Source organism: Lampetra fluviatilis, chromosome 40 (genome assembly GCF_964198595.1).
Source record: "Lampetra fluviatilis chromosome 40, kcLamFluv1.1, whole genome shotgun sequence".
In the NCBI taxonomy this organism is placed as follows: domain Eukaryota; kingdom Metazoa; phylum Chordata; class Hyperoartia; order Petromyzontiformes; family Petromyzontidae; genus Lampetra; species Lampetra fluviatilis.
This window is the reverse complement of record NC_136314.1, coordinates 6,282,621-6,300,928: the sequence shown is the minus strand read 5'-3', so window position 1 is coordinate 6,300,928 and position 18,308 is coordinate 6,282,621. Positions and strand designations below refer to the sequence as shown.

General features: G+C 47.8%; 1 protein-coding gene across 3 annotated transcripts in view; it reads right to left on the bottom strand.

Annotated features, from left to right (window-relative positions):
• LOC144946179 (metabotropic glutamate receptor 8-like) overlaps positions 1–18,308 on the bottom strand; it is a 263,813-nt gene that overhangs the window by 155,254 nt on the left and 90,251 nt on the right. For all 3 annotated transcript variants that reach the window (XM_078874996.1, XM_078874994.1, XM_078874995.1), the window contains exon 3: positions 15,603–15,819. In XM_078874996.1, the coding sequence (XP_078731122.1) occupies positions 15,603–15,819 (217 nt within the window). The remainder of the gene's footprint in view (positions 1–15,602; positions 15,820–18,308) is intronic.

Below are 18,308 nucleotides of genomic sequence, written 5' to 3'. Positions count from 1 at the left end.
TATAATAAGCGTAATCTATTACCAGTCGATGAGCGAGAAACAATACATCCTGTGCGAACAATGCATTTTAAACAACAAAGCGCTTTTTTTCCTTTCTGATTTCCACTTAGACAGTGAACCGGCAAGGAGCTGTGAAAAATCGCCGCTTTCAACGTCAGACGCGCATTTCGTAGTGAGGTGCGCGCGCACGCGCACGCGTGCCGGGAGAGACGCTTTGCTTTCCATTTGGTTGGCCAAATTCTCTTTAGCTGCTCTGACAGCTCGCGTGAGTGAATTCCCATTTGGGTGCCTGTGCCTTATTGATGCAAAAATGTTCAGATCCTCATTGCGCAGCTGGGGAAGCTCTCGGGGCGTGGAGGGGTGGGGCGGTGTGGATGGAGCTGAGTAAATCCGACAGCAGCAGCAAGCGACGACGGCATCGGAGCAGCAGCAGCAGCAGCCGCCACTGCATGTCGCCGAGATCTTTTGCAAAACAAAACCCGCGTCATCCTCTGCGATGCAATCCGCGCCAACAATAACAGCAACAACAACAACAAAGAAAAACAACGACGACTAGGACGACGCGAGAATGGGGCTTGCGGCTGCTGCGTGAATCTCACGGCCGAACAAAAATCCATTTACGAGCGTTCAGATGCTCGGGAGGCGAGGCGGGAAAAGTCCTCTGCCCCCATATACCGAAGAGGGGGAGCGCTCGATCTATTCTAATATTTCTCCCCGCCGCCCCCTCCGCTCCCCAAATAGCTGCGCTTGCCTGTTCTGTGTTAACGCGTTCGTGTGGAACGGGAGAGGAGTACTCCTCCAGTGCGTTCGGTCTACCCGCACCTGCTGCGCGTCGTATCGGATGGATGGGCGAGGGTTGCGGGCGCTCCATCACACCCTCTCTCTCTCTTCCGATCGTCGGACGAGGCCCTTTTGCACCGCGCATAGCAGGCATATTTAATTGTTCCACAGACGAAAGCGGCCCATCGGCGGCGGCGGCGGCGGCAGCACAGGCAATAAACAACTCCGAGCCTCAATGGTGCAGCGGGATTGGATGTCTGTTACAATTATTGTTCTTTTTGAGTGCTCTGGTAACTGCGCTCGGCTGTATTTAAATAAATAAAAAACTGCGTCGTGCGTAACGCGATTCAATCCGGGCTGGATTGAACGGTTGCCTACATGACGGCCGAGAAATTAATCGAACCTGAAATGAGCAAAACTGATGGCCACTTGGAAGTTGTGATGGTGGAAAAGGCTAGGACCATTTGTTTAAGCAGGATTTAGTTGATAATTGGTTTTTACCCTTCTATCTGGCAACAAAACTGACACCTTTTTTTACAAGGAGTCATATTTGCATAGACCACACTATCTGCAGCCATAATGCAAACACACAACATAACTCTGATAATATATGCACCTTTTGGCGTCATCTGTTCCAACCCATGTGAGACTAGGCTCTAAGGAAAGCTGTCTCGGGTGTGGACCAATCAACTTCAAGGACAGTGCATATATTATCAGAGTTATGTTTTTTGTTTGCATTATGGCTGCAGGTATTGTGGTCTATGCAAACATGACTCCTTGTAAAAAACGGTGTCAGTTTTGTTGCCAGATAGAAGGGTAAAAAACTAATTATCATATTTTTTACTGGCAAATGAGGTTCCAATGGTGTAAACAGGATTTAGTTTTTAAAAGTGTCAATCTCCGATATCCTTTCCCTACTCTACGTTTCCTGGTCTCCCCCTCCCTTACCTGTCTTCACTTGGCCCCGTTTGTTCCGCTGTTTTCTAGACCACGGCTGGTACACACGTTGCTATGCAGCTCGCTTGGACTCTGCGTGCACCCTGGCTCTGTGTTTCCCTGCGTGATGCGCTGCATTGAAGCTAATAGGAAGTGACAGAAAAAAATACTATTACACGAAAGCACCCCAGAGGACGTTGGCCACATAGATCAGCCTGCACGGTGGTGAGATGTTAACTACCTTGCCTGCTATACAGGATGTCGTGTATTCGTTCTCGACCCTGGCCACCTGTATAATAAGAATTTGCATCTCTCTGTCTCTTTCCATGGTCGTGTGTATTTTTTATCCGGGCCCTCCAGTTTGTTCCCTCCACATTTAGAATCAACGTACGTTTTGCAGCATTGGGCTGCTTTAAATGTTCACATCGCTTGTTTATTAAGGCACAGTGCACTGTCACGGAGACTCTACAAGACAAGCAAGGGCCTCTGGGTTAACGAGGGAGATGGAGCTCAGGGAAGCACGGCTCGATACGACAAACAGCCCCGGCGCGTCACGCGCGAGCTGCACGCAGCCCGATGGGACGGACCCCGCGCTGAAAACAATCGCGGTCATTGTGTTGCATCCTCCCCCCTCTCTTCCTGCTCTCCGCGCTAGCGACGCGATGCGGGAGATCAACGACTCTCGGAGCCGCGTCCACGTGATCCCCTGTCGTGGTTCACGACGGTGGTCGTCACCGCATCTTGCGCCTGAAAGCGGCCGTCTGGAACGCTCTCCGTTCCGATATGAGGAAGTCACTAGGAGCTGCGGTACGTTAAAGTCACCTTGAGCGACGAGCTAATTTCCTTAGGACTGCTTTTTGTGTCGAGTTTGTTGTTCTTCCGCCGCACCTCCGATTAGCATGGTTGGCTGCGTACGACGCGAAAGGTCGACGTGCTAGGAGGAAGGTCCATTGCCCGAAACGTCATCTGTTTTTTTATTTATTTTTTATTTCCTTTTAAAACCACGTGGTGTCACCGTGGTCAGACAATGTGTTCAATACACTTCAAGGTAAAACGCAAAGGCACAGCGTCGCAATTTCTAGCTCACAAAACCGCTGGTGGAAAGGGCGTATCACTAAAGAGAGCTGCTCTAGGTAGTCAAATTTGACTCACTTGTTCACCTACCCATCGAGGCTGGCAGCCAGATGTGATGGATGAGGTAGGGAGTAACCATACTTTACCCCCACCACATGTGATCTGCCCGTCCACTAACTGTGTGGTGAACATATTTATACTTTAACACGTGGTAGGGGGCCTTTCGCGACCAATATCATCCATAATAGAGGGTTTTTTGGGGGTTTGATCACGTAAATATATGAATGTGGCTGTCGCCTGATGAAGCTAGTTGTAATTACTGGTGAAACGTCGTTCTCAGATTGTCAAGGTTGTGGCTTGGCTCTCCAACACACCGGTGGTGCTGTACGAGTGACGAATTGGCCACGTTCTGTTTACGTGACAACCCTTACTAGTTGACTGTGTCGAGTGGTGGCGGGTTTTAACGACACATTTATATATTTACGCGATCTATCCCATTAAAAAACCTCTATTATGGACATTTATACTTCCGGGTAAACAGGGGCTGTCATTGTGTGTGTGTGTTTGTGGGGGGGGGTGATTTAATCAACTTGTGCCACTGTTTAAACTGCCACACCCGGAGATTGAATCGTTTCACAGTGCTCCTAATGAGACGTACAAAAGTCAAGCAATGCCATTGGATGGTCCTACACTCGGCATTTCACTCCAGTCACCATCTCACTCTTAAATTTTGATCTAAAGCTTTCGTGACTGCAGGGATTCATATTCTTGGTTCTTTCGGTAAAGTCACGTAGAAGGGAAATAATAAAATAATATAAATATTAAACAGTCGAAACGTCGTGAGAATTTTTATTGTTTCATATTCTTTTATTATTTCCCTTCTACGTGACTTTACCGAAAGAACCAACAATATACATCTCACACTTGTTCAGTCGCTACGATATCACTACTAGTGCATTGCTCCTACTACGACGATTACTGCATCCATTGTCCCAGGACACTTCACTCCTTGATACCTCAACCGGATTGGCTGCTCCTGCCACTCACCTGCACTGCGCCCCTCAACCCAGCACCACGGCACGGCAGGCACACAGCACTCCTCTCCTCTCTCCTCCTCGGCTCCGAGTCCTCCTCGGCTTTAGAGTCCCCCGCACAACGCCGTAGTCTCACAAACCTCGCTGAACGACTCAACAACGGCGCCTGTTGTCTCTTCCATCGGCAGGGCTCTCTGTCGCTTTTTCTTAGGTTGTTTCGGGAAAGTCACGTAGGTAAAAACATTAAAATTAATACAAGTAAAATAAAATAAAAATCACGACGTTTCGGAGGCAACACAAGCCTCCGTCTTCAGGTGGATTTTTATTTTATTTTACTTTTATTAATTTTAATGTTTTTACCAACGTGACTTTACCGAAACAACCCAAGAATATGAATCCTTGCAGTCACGAAAGCTTCAAATCTAGAACTCTCTGTCGCTGTCTTTTGGAATTCCTTCCTGCCATCTCTTCACCAAATCCTCCCACTTCAACCGCCCCTTCCACCTCCACTCCACCAGCCGTCCCCCACGATTTCCTATAATCCCGCTCGATATGAAGTGACGTTTTAGTTCTTATCTGCCGGACCCATTTGTCCTCACTTCCCCGAAGCTTGCCTGCCTCGCGCTCGTAGGTCTGCGGGGCCTCTGCTCGCGCAAACCCGCGATAACATCATGGATTTGCCCAAGCGTAAAAGAGCCGTGAGCCCGTTACGGAGTGTTGACCACAAAAGCGTCGACGGCCTCGCTTTTACGCGTGCAATTTATCATCAGCACGATTTTGTGGAGCCCCTCCACGAACGCCCCTCAGATTCACGTGGGTTCCAGCGGTGGAGCCGGTGTTCGCATTTCGCCCCGCAGAGGCACGTGGTGGGGCCTCGTCGCTGGATAAATTCGGCGGCCTCTGCGTAATCCACGAGCCCTTTAATCCGAACTAAATATCTACTTGTGCTGACCGGCAGTCAACCCCCTCCACAAATGTGCATACATCGAGCGCTGGGGCATTTCGCTCGATTATGCCCTAATGCAAGCCATTAAATGTTCCCTGCATGGTGTGCGTGCGTGAGTGCACATTTATGGGGAGCGGTAGTGTAGTGGTTGGCGCGCTGCACTACAAACCCGGCGACTCGAGTTCGATTCCTGCTCACGGCCAACACCAGTGATGATTATGATATGAACCGGTCCTGGGCCTGTTTCAGTTCGAGCACCCAGGGTTGTTGTGTGTGCGCGTATGGTAAATTGTGGGGAGAGGCGGCGCAGTGGTTAGTGTGCTACACTACGACGCCGGCGACCGGTGACGATTATTTTGAACCAGTCCTGGGCCTCCCCGAGGTCAACTCAGCCTCAAATGAGTACCTAGTGCGGTGTGTAAACATCGCCACTTGAGAGACAAAGGCGGCCGGGCGTGGTGCTGGCCACCCACCTCATCATGTACCGTGTCGACCTTCATAGGTGCTGCTCGCTATAACAGCACTTGCCCCAACAGTCTGTTGAGGCTATATGGAGGATCTTTATTTGTTTGTGCCCAATCAGCTTGCATCAAGGCAGTCAGTGCCCATCTCCTCTTTACAGCCTACCAGCCAGCGGTGGACATTCCATATTACTATGGCAGGGGAGAGTCTAATTCAATATACAGCCGCTGTTGAATTCACAACAAAGTGGTACTCTTATTTATCAACCCCCAGAGATGATGATGGGCTGGGGAACCCCATAATCAGAATTTTATCTCGCAAACCAATTGGGGAGTTGCTCGCCTCTCCGAGAGTAGAGCTCCCTGGTCAGGCCGTGTGCCGTGACTCTCAGCACTCGCGTCGCTCTCATGCAAGGCCGTAGCCATGGAGTCAACATTGGGGGGGACCAAATCTTGTAGGCAGTCTGGGGGTCCTCCCCCCCCCCCCCAGAAAAAAAATATTTGAAAACGCATTTCCTGCATAAAATATTAAAAATGTACTAACATATAAGATTTCTTTTTTTACAATAATGTCTAATAGTGTATTGTGTTACATTGCTCTGTTTTTTCTTTTTACCTTTTCTGTTTCATTGCATGTAACAACCATAACCGCAATCATATAAACAGAAATCTATTTTATAGCAATATATTGGGGGGGGGGCATTTTGAGCATATTTGAATATTGGGGGGGGGGGTGTGCCCCCCCTCCCCCCACAATATATATAAAAATTACGGCCTTGCTCTCATGACATCGGATTATCAGACTCGGATTAACAGACTCCCAGCCCCTCCGTCATCCCAAAGTACACCTAGTCGGGCTCACCATTGACGCGACAACATCATTGCCACTTAGTAGCGAATGGTAGGCAAGGTCAGTGATGAGTGTTGTCTGGGGTCAGTCCTGGGCCTCCCGGCGAGTCGGCACAGCCTTGAATTCGCAGCTCGTGCGGTGGTGGATCAACATCGGCAGTCGCGGACAGAGTGGCCCGGGCATATCGCTGGCCACATCACTCTCCTCGTGTGCCGTGCCGGCCTTAATAGGTGCTCGCCGACAGCACGGTCTGTTCGCAGGCACTCTGTTGAGGCCACATTTCAGATCGCTGTCCTTGTGTCTCGGTCCTCAGCAGCAAATTGACACATTTTAGTATATATCAATACTGTCACTACATGAGACACCGCCGCTTCATGGCAAGCACATCACAGCGCAAGGCATCGGTTGACATGAAAGGAAGCCGGCTTTTATAGTCGTGCGTTCCCTGAGGAGGAGAGGGCCATTGCTATTCATGTTAATTTAACCAGTTAATTGACGCTGATTAAAGTCCACCAGTCAGTCAGTTTTTTTTTTTTTCCGGGGCGAGGGCCATTTGAGCTAGGAAGCTCTTTGTGCATCGGCGGCCAAGCGGGTAGAGTGGAGACGCAGTGGTTAGCACTGCACGCCGTGTACCTGGCAGACCCAGTTGGATTCGTGGTCACGGCTAACATCGATTTGCGAGCGATTTGTGAACCGGTCCTGGGTCCCCCCCCCTCCCCACCTCCACCACCACTAGCGCGGTGAGGTATGGTCACACGACGGCGCTCGATGGACACGGCATGGGCAGGCATTCACGCAGCAGCGGATTGACAAAGGGTGGGGAGTCATTACAGTTGCAGTCGTTTATGGTGTCGGCTCTGTCTTACATCCCTGCTTTCCATACGCGGTGGCACATTGGGATCCTTGGATGAAATGCTCCTTACAAGTGTAAATTACGACTTATTATTTTGTATTTGTTGTTACCGTTGCACGTGATCTCCGCACAGGACAGACGCTCAGCACATGTTAAAATAAAATGAATAACAAAAAATCAGCGATTCCTGAATGGAATTGACCCCCCCCCCCCCAATTATTGATGGGGTCGCATCGTTGCATGGTTCGTGGATAGCACAGAACAGAATCTAGCGGTGGAGGAGGGCACCACACTCACTGCTATCGGACTATAACCACGTTCTAGATTTGAAACTTACGTGACTGCAAGGATTCATACTCTTAGGTTTATTCGGTAAAGTCACGTAGGTAAAATATAAAATTATTTTTTATTTTACTTTTATTATTTTTATTTTTATTTTTTTACCTACGTGACTTTACCGAAAAAACCTAAGAGTATATAACCACGTTCTCTGCTCTGGGTAGCGATGTTGATAATTGCTGGGAAAAATCCAAAACGTTTGTAATGACCGGCCGATAAAAACCGCGTGACGTGAATATCGACAAACGACTGTAAATTACTCAAATGCAGAGGCGCAGTCCTGCAACTGCTTGTTCACGCAGCTGCTGGTGGTGGCGGGACCTCTCCTGGAGGGAGCTCCAGGGAGAGGAGAATCGGTCTACAATTCAAAGGTGATCTTAGCAGAGGTGGGAATACCCACATCTTCGTCATTGTTTAATGTTTCACGTCCCAAGCCACGTGACCTGTCAATAAGACCATATTCTTTGGTTCTTTCGGTAAAGTCACGTAGATAAAAAAAAAAGTTAATAAAAAATTAAATTAAAATAAAAACTAAAATTATGACGTTTTTCTATCTACATGACTTTCCCGAAAGAACCAAATAATATGAATTCCTTCAGTCACGAAAGTTTTAAGTCAAAATTTACGGCGTACCCATGTATACAGCGGTGGCGGGGGGGTTATTTAAGAACATTGCAACGTTGTTTCAACTGCCGTGCCAGGAGATGCTGCCACTGCATTTGACAATAATGGTGAGTACACTGGACTTGCAATCCAATGGTCGGTGTCGAGATGTTAACTACCTCGCCTGGTATACAGGAGGTTGTGGGTTCAATCCCGACCCTGACGCCTGCTGCTGTATATTTGGAGTTTGTGGTCTCTCTCCCCGTGGTCGCGTGGATTTATCTCCGGGTCCCCCGGGTTTTCCTTCCATATTTAAAATCAACATCACGCGTTCAGAGCATTTGGCTGCTCTACATTTCCACTCGATGACACGCCACTCCGTTTGAGCTATCATTGTTGATAGCCAGGTCGCTCCTGAAAAAGAACTACTACATAGCACAGTGGGGGCCTTACCTGGATAAATAAAAAAAGCTTCAATTGTGATTATTTTTACTCCCAGAATAGAAATAGTTTCTCTTCAACGTCAACGCAACTGGAAGCGGCGCCGTGACCTGCTCGTTGTTGCCTCGCAGCGACCTCCTCATTGCAGCCCTCTGTGACGATGAGATGTAATCCATCACCCGCAGCTTACTCGACCCTTAAAAACGTAATCTCATATTCACGTGTCAACAGTGGCATTATTCCGCAAAACACAAACGGCGTGATCATTTGTATCCTGTCTGCGAGTAGGGTGCATTTTTGTAAATTATTATGAAAGGATATCTACATATTTACCTGCCCTGTAGATATTTCCCCTCCCCACAACCCCTCCCCCTCATCTCCAAATAACTTTCATTCAAATAAATTGGAACGTGTTCACGTCCTTCCACGGCGTAATGGTCAGCAGAGGTCAGCACAGGTCACAAGTTCCATCCTCCCCGCGTGGCAGATGAAACCATTAAAATCCACCCTCCTCTGTCCATCCGGGCTGCATGACGAGGCACACAGCCGCAGGTGGTCCATCGGTAAGCGGCGCGTGATAGGGGTAAAAGTGCTCGCCACAAATGAACCACAATGCCATTGCTGTTCTTGTCAAGGAGCATAAACAACTGTGGTCATTCATTCTAGATTTGAAGCTTTCGTGACTGCAAGGAATCATTAGCTGTATCAAGCAGCTAATCTGGCTGTGACGGTCCCACCTGATGACGGAGACTTGTGTTGCCTCCGAAAACGTCGTGATTTTTGTTTTTATTTTATTTTACTTTCTACGTGACTTTACCGGAAAAAACCTAAGAAGAAAACTGTGGTCATTCTCGCAGCAGCGACTTCTGGCTCGCCATTTAACAAAGACGGTCACTGCATCGCTATTCCTTCCGATATTAGGAAGCAACTGGGAGCTATGCACTTTTAAATCGAGATTTGAAACCTCATTTGTTTAGAATTGCGCTTTGTGTTTCGTTTGTTGTCCTTTCCCCCGCACCTCCAATTTGCATGGTTGTCTACGTACGGTGCGGAAGAAGTTAAACATACATACGTAACTCCCACATCTTTAAATAAGTCGGGCTAGCATCGAATAAAAGGTCCAATACGCTCTGGAGAGGCTCTCTCTACTGGAAGCCTTTCCGCCAGCAGTAAGCTCAGCCAGCAATGTGAGGACTGCATCTCATTAAAACCACAGGGTGAATAGCGTGCCTCGTGGTGATCATCACGTTTGGCCGTGTTCATTGATTTGCCGTTGTATGCCTCTGATTTTTGTCAATGCAGACAAATTGGGTATCTTTGTTGTTTTGTAAAAAAAAAACAATGGCCATCACGGGAATCGCAGCATACGCGGAGATTACCAACACGTTTATCAATGGCCACGCTGGTTAATTATGACATTCTCTCGCGTGATTATAAAAACAACCCCATACAAACTCACGAAGAGCAAGATGAAAAGGATTTTGAGTAACAAGCTCGCACTCATGAACGGTAATTATAAAATCACATCTAAGATCAGAATAATAATAATAATCATTACCCTCTCGACGTCCATTGTGTCGCACGTGCCCGTACGCACGTTCCTGGTGAAAACGCTAAATCGACGGGAGCATTTCTTTGCGATTGTACCTCCACGAGCCGACTCGCCTGTTAACGGTGCGACCGCGTGCTTTGTAAGCAGACTTGGGGGTGGGCGGCTGTAGCAGCGGTATGACGGTTAGCGCACCGAGCCAACGATATCTGACTTCTCCCACGTCCAGTGCAAGCCCCTTCATTTATCCCGCACCAATAAACGTGGTGAAGTACAGTAAAGCCATCCCTCTGTGACTGGCATTGTGTGAGGAGGCCGTTATCCAGCCGCGGGTAGTACGTATGGCAAGTTAAGTTAGCCACGGTGTAAAAATTTTGACTTAGAACTTTCGTGACTGCAGGAATTCATATTCTTTGGATCTTTTCGGTAAAGTCACGTAGATAGAAAAAAAAGATGTAAATAAAAACTACGACGTTTCGACCACAACACAAGCAATCGTCATCAGGAGGGAAACGGGGGGAAGGCCACTGAAGGCAAATTATTTTAAAGGTTTAAAAATGGGCGTGGCACAAGCGTCCTGGTATCAGAACGAAGTGGGCGGGGCACAAGTACCCCGTGGTCAGAGAGCACCATGGTGAGCCTCGCAAAGTTCTAAGAAAGACTCGGATGGTGACAAGAAAGGAACATCACAACCACCATTGGAACCTCATTTGCCAGTAAAAAATATGATAATTGGTTTTTTTTACCCTTCTATCTGGCAACAAAACTGACACCTTTTTTACAAGGAGTCATGTTTGCATAGACCACAATACCTGCAGCCATAATGCAAACAAAAAACATAACTCTGATAATATATGCACTGTCCTTGAAGTTGATTGGTCCACACCCGAGACAGCTTTCCTTAGAGCCTAGTCTCACATGGGTGGGACCAGATGACGCCAAAAGGCGCACAACTCAAAGACAATGAACCATCAGAGTATGAGAGCTCGGGGTAAGCATTTACACCATTGGAACCTCATTTGCCAGTAAAAAATATGATAATTGTTTTTTTACCCTTCTATCTGGTAACAATTATCAGAGTTATGTTTTTTGTTTGCATTATGGCTGCAGGTATTGTGGTCTATGCAAACATGACTCCATGTAAAAAAAGGTGCCAGTTTTGTTGCCAGATAGAAGGGTAAAAAACCAATTAACAACATCACAACCAGTTATGACTTAAAGTGGTTGATGACGTTCTTCCAATGATTGCTGAGTTTGTACCCATCCTCTCGGTTGAAATTGTGTTTGTTTCTGTATATATGGATGGCTTCATGAACAAATCTTTGTTGATAGCCAGTAGGCTCGCAAGGGTTTTAAACCTTTAAAATAATTTTCCTTCAGTGGCCTTCCCCCTTTTTTCCTCCTGATGACGATCGCTTTTGTTGTGATGGAAACGTCGTAGTTTTTATTTTTTATCTACATAAAATTTTTCTATCGACGTGACTTTACCGAAAGTTCCAAAGAACACGGTGTAAAGGTTTGCACGCCGCGCTTGTGATCCGGAGGTCGCCGGTTAGATTTCGATCTCCTGGCGCGGCACCTACGATTGGTACGGTTGGCTACGTGCATATGGATGTATGTATATATATGTTGATCTTGTTTCATACCTACGTAGCCAACCACGTGGATCGGAGGTGCGGGAGAAGGACGGCAAACTAAATACACAAAAGCAATTCGAAAGAAATGGGTTTTCAATCTAGATTTCAAAGTGCGCAGAAGTTCAAAAGACATACAAACAAAGAACGGGACAGGTTTCTTAGCTCCCCAATCACACCACCTGTGTCCACCGAGCAGCGTAACTGGGAGCACCACAGTTAGTTGATCGGCAGGTTGCACGTGATGGGTGAAGTGTGGGTACAGCAGTGAAGGGTTAGGCCAATATAGCACGAGGAGGGAGCTGTCCAGAGCTCCCTCGATTGGAAACTTTGCGCCAACAGAGCCGTTTAAAGTCAGCTATGGCGAGTTGGGAAGAACCCGTGGCATCTACGTGGATAAAGTGTGGGAACAAGCAAGTGTGAAATAAAACAAACAGCTATTTGCCTATAACATAATTAGCCACGTCATAACTTCCGGGTACATGCTATGTTAAAGCTACAATTTTTTGTTTTTATCAATAAGAGGTTGACATTTGAGTGTGCACTGCTTTCTTGTTAGGTGGTTGAGATTTAATATTTTTACAGCAAAATCAGGACAAATGTCACTCGGACCCTTGACTTCACTTATTGTGATTGTCTCCCGCATTGAAGGTGGTGGGGCGCTCCTAAGGTGATTCAAACCAATCAAAGTTTGATTTGAGGTGCGTAATGTGCGCGAGCTAACTTTCGCAAGAACACCCTTTAAAGTTGCCGCCTTCAAGGGAACACATCGATTTGATTTCAAGTGATTTTGGCATTCTTACATCACGTGATTTTTTTTTTTACACAGGGCCCCGAGGCCAAAAATATCAAGCAGATTGCAACGAAACGGCGCTCATTAAAGTTGCAGCAGATAAGTGCCAACACGTGTCTTGAATTCATGAAGGTATATTTATAAGAACTTGGGAAAGGAGGCGATGGCATGGAATTTGATTGTCTAGCAGTACGAGTGAAAAATCGGAAAGAGAAGATTTGTGAACTGCAGTGTGGAGGATTAGTGGGTGGGTGGGTGGGTAAGTAAGTGGGTGAGTGACTGTGAATGGGTGGATGAGTGGGTGAGTGAGGTGGGTGACTAAAAGGTGCACATGGCCTGGCACAAGCGTCGTGGTGACGTCACCGCCACTTAGTGAATGGCGGTTGTTGTTGAGTGAGGTGGTTGAATGGGTGAATGGGTAGGTGAGTCAGTGAGTGGCTGGGTGAGCGAGTGAGTGGGTCATTGAGGTGAGTGAATGGGTGAGTGGGTATGTGAGTGAGTGAGTGAGTGCGGGAGTGAGAATGTGGGTGAATGGGTGAGTGGGTCAGTGAGTGGCTGGATGAATGAGTGAATGGGTGAGTGGGTATGTGAGTGAGTGAGTGCGGGAGTGAGAATGTGGGTGAATGGGTGAGTGGGTCAATGAGTGGCTGGATGAATGAGTGAATGGGTGAGTGGGTATGTGAGTGAGTGAGTGCGGGAGTGAGAATGTGGGTGAATGGGTGAGTGGGTCAGTGAGTGGCTGGATGAATGAGTGAATGGGTGAGTGGGTATGTGAGTGAGTGAGTGCGGGAGTGAGAATGTGGGTGAATGGGTGAGTGGGTCAGTGAGTGGCTGGATGAATGAGTGAGTGAATGAGTGGACGGCTGAGATAGAGTAGGTGCGTGATTGGGTGGGTGAGTGAGCAGGTGGGTGGATGGGTGCGTGAGTGAGTGCCTGGGTGAGTGAATGAGTGGGTGAGTGAGCGAGTGGGTGAGTGAGTGAGTGGGTGGGTGAGTGAGTAGGTGGGTGAATGAGTGAGTTGTTGGGTGGACGGCTGAGTGAGAGTAGGTGCGTGATTTTGTGGGTGAGTGAGCAAGTGGGTGTATGGGTGAGTGAGTGAATGAGTGGACGGCTGAGATAGAGTAGGTGCGTGATTGGGTGGGTGAGTGAGCAGGTGGGTGGATGGGTGCGTGAGTGAGTGCCTGGGTGAGTGAATGAGTGGGTGAGTGAGCGAGTGGGTGAGTGAGTAGGTGGGCGAATGAGTGAGTGAGTTGTTGGGTGGACGACTGAGTGAGAGTAAGTGCGTGATTGGGTGGGTGAGTAAACAGGTGGGTGTATGGGTGAGTGAGTGAGTGCGTGGGCGAGTGACTGAGTGTGTGAGTGAGCGAGTGGGTGAGTGGGTGAGTGAGTGAGCTAGTGGGTGAGTGAGTGAGTGGGTGGGTGAGTGAGTAGGTGGGTGAATGAGTGAGTTGTTGGGTGGACGGCTGAGTGAGAGTAGGTGCGTGATTTTGTGGGTGAGTGAGCAGGTGGGTGGATGGGTGAATGAGTGAGTGCCTGGGTGAGTGAATGAGTGGGTGAGTGAGCGAGTGGGTGAGTGAGTAGGTGGGCGAATGAGTGAGTGAGTTGTTGGGTGGACGACTGAGTGAGAGTAAGTGCGTGGGCGAGTGACTGAGTGTGTGAGTGAGTGAGTGGGTGAGTGGGTGAGTGAGTGAGCTAGTGGGTGAGTGAGTGAGTGAGTGGGTGGGTGAGTGAGTAGGTGGGTGAATGAGTGAGTTGTTGGGTGGACGGCTGAGTGAGAGTAGGTGCGTGATTTTGTGGGTGAGTGAGCAAGTGGGTGTATGGGTGAGTGAGTGAGTGAGTGCGTGGGCGAGTGACTGAGTGGGTGAGTTGTGACCTACAGTTTCGTGGTGATGGTGGTGGTGGTTGAATACAGTGTGGATCAGACGACACAGTCAGTCTGATAGACTGTGTCCTCAACATGGGCCGAGGAATCAATGAGTGAAGTTCACTGAAATGAAAACCATTGCAGCGAGTGAAGAGTAACTGTCCACTGGTGAACGAATGACGGGAGTGCATTCTGGATGGCCGATTCTGAACAAGAATTGAACCGTGGGGTTTTCCGCGACATAATTCTGACGATTCTGGAAGAATATTCGATTTCAGATTGCTTACATTAAGATTTCTTAAAGGTTATTCAAGTGCACATTGCTCAAGTAAAGTCTGCCATTATGTCTTCTCATTGTGACAATGTATACAACGCATAACGCACATGGCGCCATACTCTGGCTCGCCAGGAGAAGGGCAGTACAGCAAGTGGGCTAATCTCCATCTGGATCAAGTGTTGCCTCCTTGCGCAATGATACTTATCGTTAATTGGCTGAATACATTTTATTTTTTAAATAACCGCCGGACCCGATTGAAAAATAGTCATTGGACTCAGCATGGCTTTTCCTGGATAAATAAGTGATAATCATAGTACTAGTATGATTATATTGCTGGATAAATAAGTGATAATCATAGTACTATTATGATTATATTGCTGGATAAATAATTGTACCTACGATTAGCACGGTTGGCTATGTACAGTATGAAATAAGTTCAATATACTTACATAACAAATTAAGTAACTTCAATTTAAGCAATTTTGAGTACTGGGTGTTGAACTCAGTACTAAGAAGTCTGAATCTCGCACCGGTGAACATCTTTACCCGTCAGAATTCTATCGATATATCGGGCCGCATAAAATCACGAACAAGTTTGTAAAGTGCGTGGCATTTCCGGCCGAGTGGCAAGACTGTTAAAGATAACAACGTTTGGCATTCAAATTTAACTAAAACCACGTGACTTATCTCAGGCTTCACGTTGTGTGCTGTGGTGGCGGGTTAACTCCCTTGCCTGCTATGCAGGAGGTTATGTATTCGATCCCGGACCCTGACGCCTGAATATTTGGAGTTTGTACGATTTTCTCTCTCTTTGGTGGTGACGTGGATTTTTTCTCCGGGTCCTTTCTGTTTTTCCCTCCGCGCTGACAATCAACCCACGTGTTCGAGTATTTGGCTACTGCGACAAATTTCCAAGCGATGATAAGCCGCTTCCTTTAGCTAGCATGTGTGATGGCCAGGTTGCTCCTAAAAAAAATGAGCCTCCGTAGCTCATTGGTGCCTTAGCTGGTAAACTGCAAGTTAAAAAAATGTGTTCGTAGTTTAGATTTAGATGCAGTGACGATGAGAACAAACTCGCTCGCAGCCGCTGGGTGCTTCATTTCATCGCGAGACCGCGACAGATGACAACTTAGACCCAGGGGAAGGAGGGTGCGGGGTTGCCTCTCACCCGTCTCGCGTGACGAGTGGATGAATGCCTCGACGCCGCTCTCGCCGTAGTTGCCCTCGGAGGCAAGCGTCGACACGTAGTTCCAGCCCAGCGCCTTCACCACGTCCACCATGGTCTGCGCTTGGTAGGAGTCGGGCGGCACGACGCGCGAGAAGTAGTCGTAGCGGTTGTTGTCGCTCAGCTCGGGCGCCGTCGACGCGTAGCTGATCTGCGGGATCTGCGCGCGGGGCGGGCAGAGGGCGGCGAGCGATTGTGAACGACGAGCTTCGTAGCTCATCGGATTTGATGTTCTCCAGGATAAGTTAGGACGGGCGGCTACGTACGGGCGAGGAAGACGTCCAACGCGCATAAACAAAATACAGATTCTGATTCTGTTCAGTGGCCAAGGTCACACAGCGGGCAGGGCAAGCTGCTGTCATGCACTTTATATTTCGACTCGATTGGGGCGATTGTAGATTACGGAACTCAGTTTGGGGTCACACACAGCAGCAACAGAAGTCATCGTCCCCCGACTTCCCTCCTACTGGCAGACCCATGCCCGTTTTCTGATGCCCGCTTTCTGGCTGGTGCCATGTTGCCTTGTGCTGTGCAAGGGGTAGCTGACGCTGGGGCTGCCCTTTAAAATGTTTGAGGTGACGTGTAAAGTGCTCTGAGATGTCGCGGTTCATTGGGTGCTATCTCAAACACAATTCTTTATTATTATAACTATTACACGTGTTTACCCAGGAAAACATCACGGCCATAGGCATGTGGAGTTGTGTTCACCGGCCACTAACAGAACTGCTCAACGCCAAAATTTTGTTTGCATAATTTCTGCTGGAAGAAAAATGACACAATTTATTAGCGCACAAAAGTCATTCTCATAGCTAACAGTTAGAGGTGGGTTTAAGGAGCTTACATTTATGTGGGTGGCTTAACTGTAATGTGGTCTATTTTACAATGAATATGGGGCTAAAATTCATTGATGGGAAGGCACTGTAAGATTATTTTCAGCCAAATCTCTGCCGTGTGTTTTACCGTATGATTTAATTGGACCTTGAAAAATGTAACGTGCAAACAAGGTTTTAATTATTTCCCCCAAAAATGATCTTAGGATCCTCTGTTTTTCAAATATTGCTTTTTCTTTCTCCCCCCCCACCATCCCCCCTGCTTATGGGTTGCAATTAGCGAAATAAAATATTTTCAAAAGGCTACGGCGAATTGATTATCTGTCTGCAAGCTCGTTCGCAGGAAATGTAAAAATATTAAACATTGATATGCAACTCATTATTTTCACGCGAGTCACTCCCTCCGGGGCCAATTCTCAGTCGGCCTATCGCGCGCCACGATGCCCCGGCCACCTCTGGATTCACCACGCCACCACCACCACCGGAACATTCGAGAAAATAATTCCTCCCGGCGATCGCAAGCGGCCTACGCTTGGCTGAACACGACCGTGGGCCCGGCACAAATTCTCCTATGCACGGCAATGACCCCTCCAATTAGAAATGCGCGAGGTTATGATCCGCGGGGGTTATGATACTTTGGGAATCCGACTGCCCTTTCGTATTGATAAATGTATGTAAATAGCGGGGATCGTAGTTCATTCGTAATTGGATACAATCACCACGGTTTACAACTGCCCTGGTTTTCCCAGGATGTCCTCTACTTCGAGGCAACTCTCCTGGGACCCTGGGAAATCTTTAATACATTACAGTTCCACTGTGTCAGTTGCGTAACGATGCTCCACTCCCGGACAATGCGCTCATACGTAGCTCTCCCCTCTTCCAGTATTGTGAAATATTAACTCTTCTGATTCCCACGGAACCTCGGGAGGTGGTGACGCTACCGATCACGTGGTTTCAGATGGGAACATTAATCTAATTCTGATCTGTCTCCGGTCCATGTTTTTTTTTTTTACAAATTGAATATGATACACTGTTTGAGTTCATTTCAATCCTGATGGATTGAGATTGAATTTTAATTAAAATGATTCACGGTCCTGTGTCAACCCACTGGCTAGACGACGGCCTCCCTATGTAGCGTAGGTCACGGCGGTTGTACGTTTAACCATACTTCACCACGCTGGTCAGTTCACGTCAATATAGGAGGCACCGCAGCCAGTTCTGAAAACACTCGACTCTCCCCCTGTTAGCTACGGCCGAAAATCAAACTGGGTGTGTCGGATTCGTAGCACAGAAACGCGAAGCACTTGTGTCACGTAGCGTGGCTTTTTAATAATTAATAACGTTGAATGAAAACCAATTAGCCGGGACCTGTTTCACTAATCAGGGGATCAGCACCCGCCGTGACATAACGCGTCTCGGCTAGAGGGCCTATGGCGAAGGATACTAGCGGAGTGGCAGCCAAGGGGACGGAATGCGTCCGGCAGTACGTCCAGCAAGAGAGATGGAGCGATAGAATCCGTTCGCTTGCCGACGCTGGGTGGATCGGTAAAATGGCAGGATCACGAGAGGTAGTGGCTTAGGGGTGGCCTTCATCCAGCAGTGGATTGTCCATGGCTGATGATGATGACGACAGATTCGTGTACCAATCTCTGTTGGTGCTCCTCAGCAAGTTATATTCAAGTCGGGGCAACAAAAGGCTTCTCGTATTTATTTTACGAAATCACATTGGGTTATTTCATTGACTTTAACAAATGTTCAAACTGGCATCCATGAACATGAATGCATGCATGAAATTCTCTTTTGAAATTAATTTCGGAAT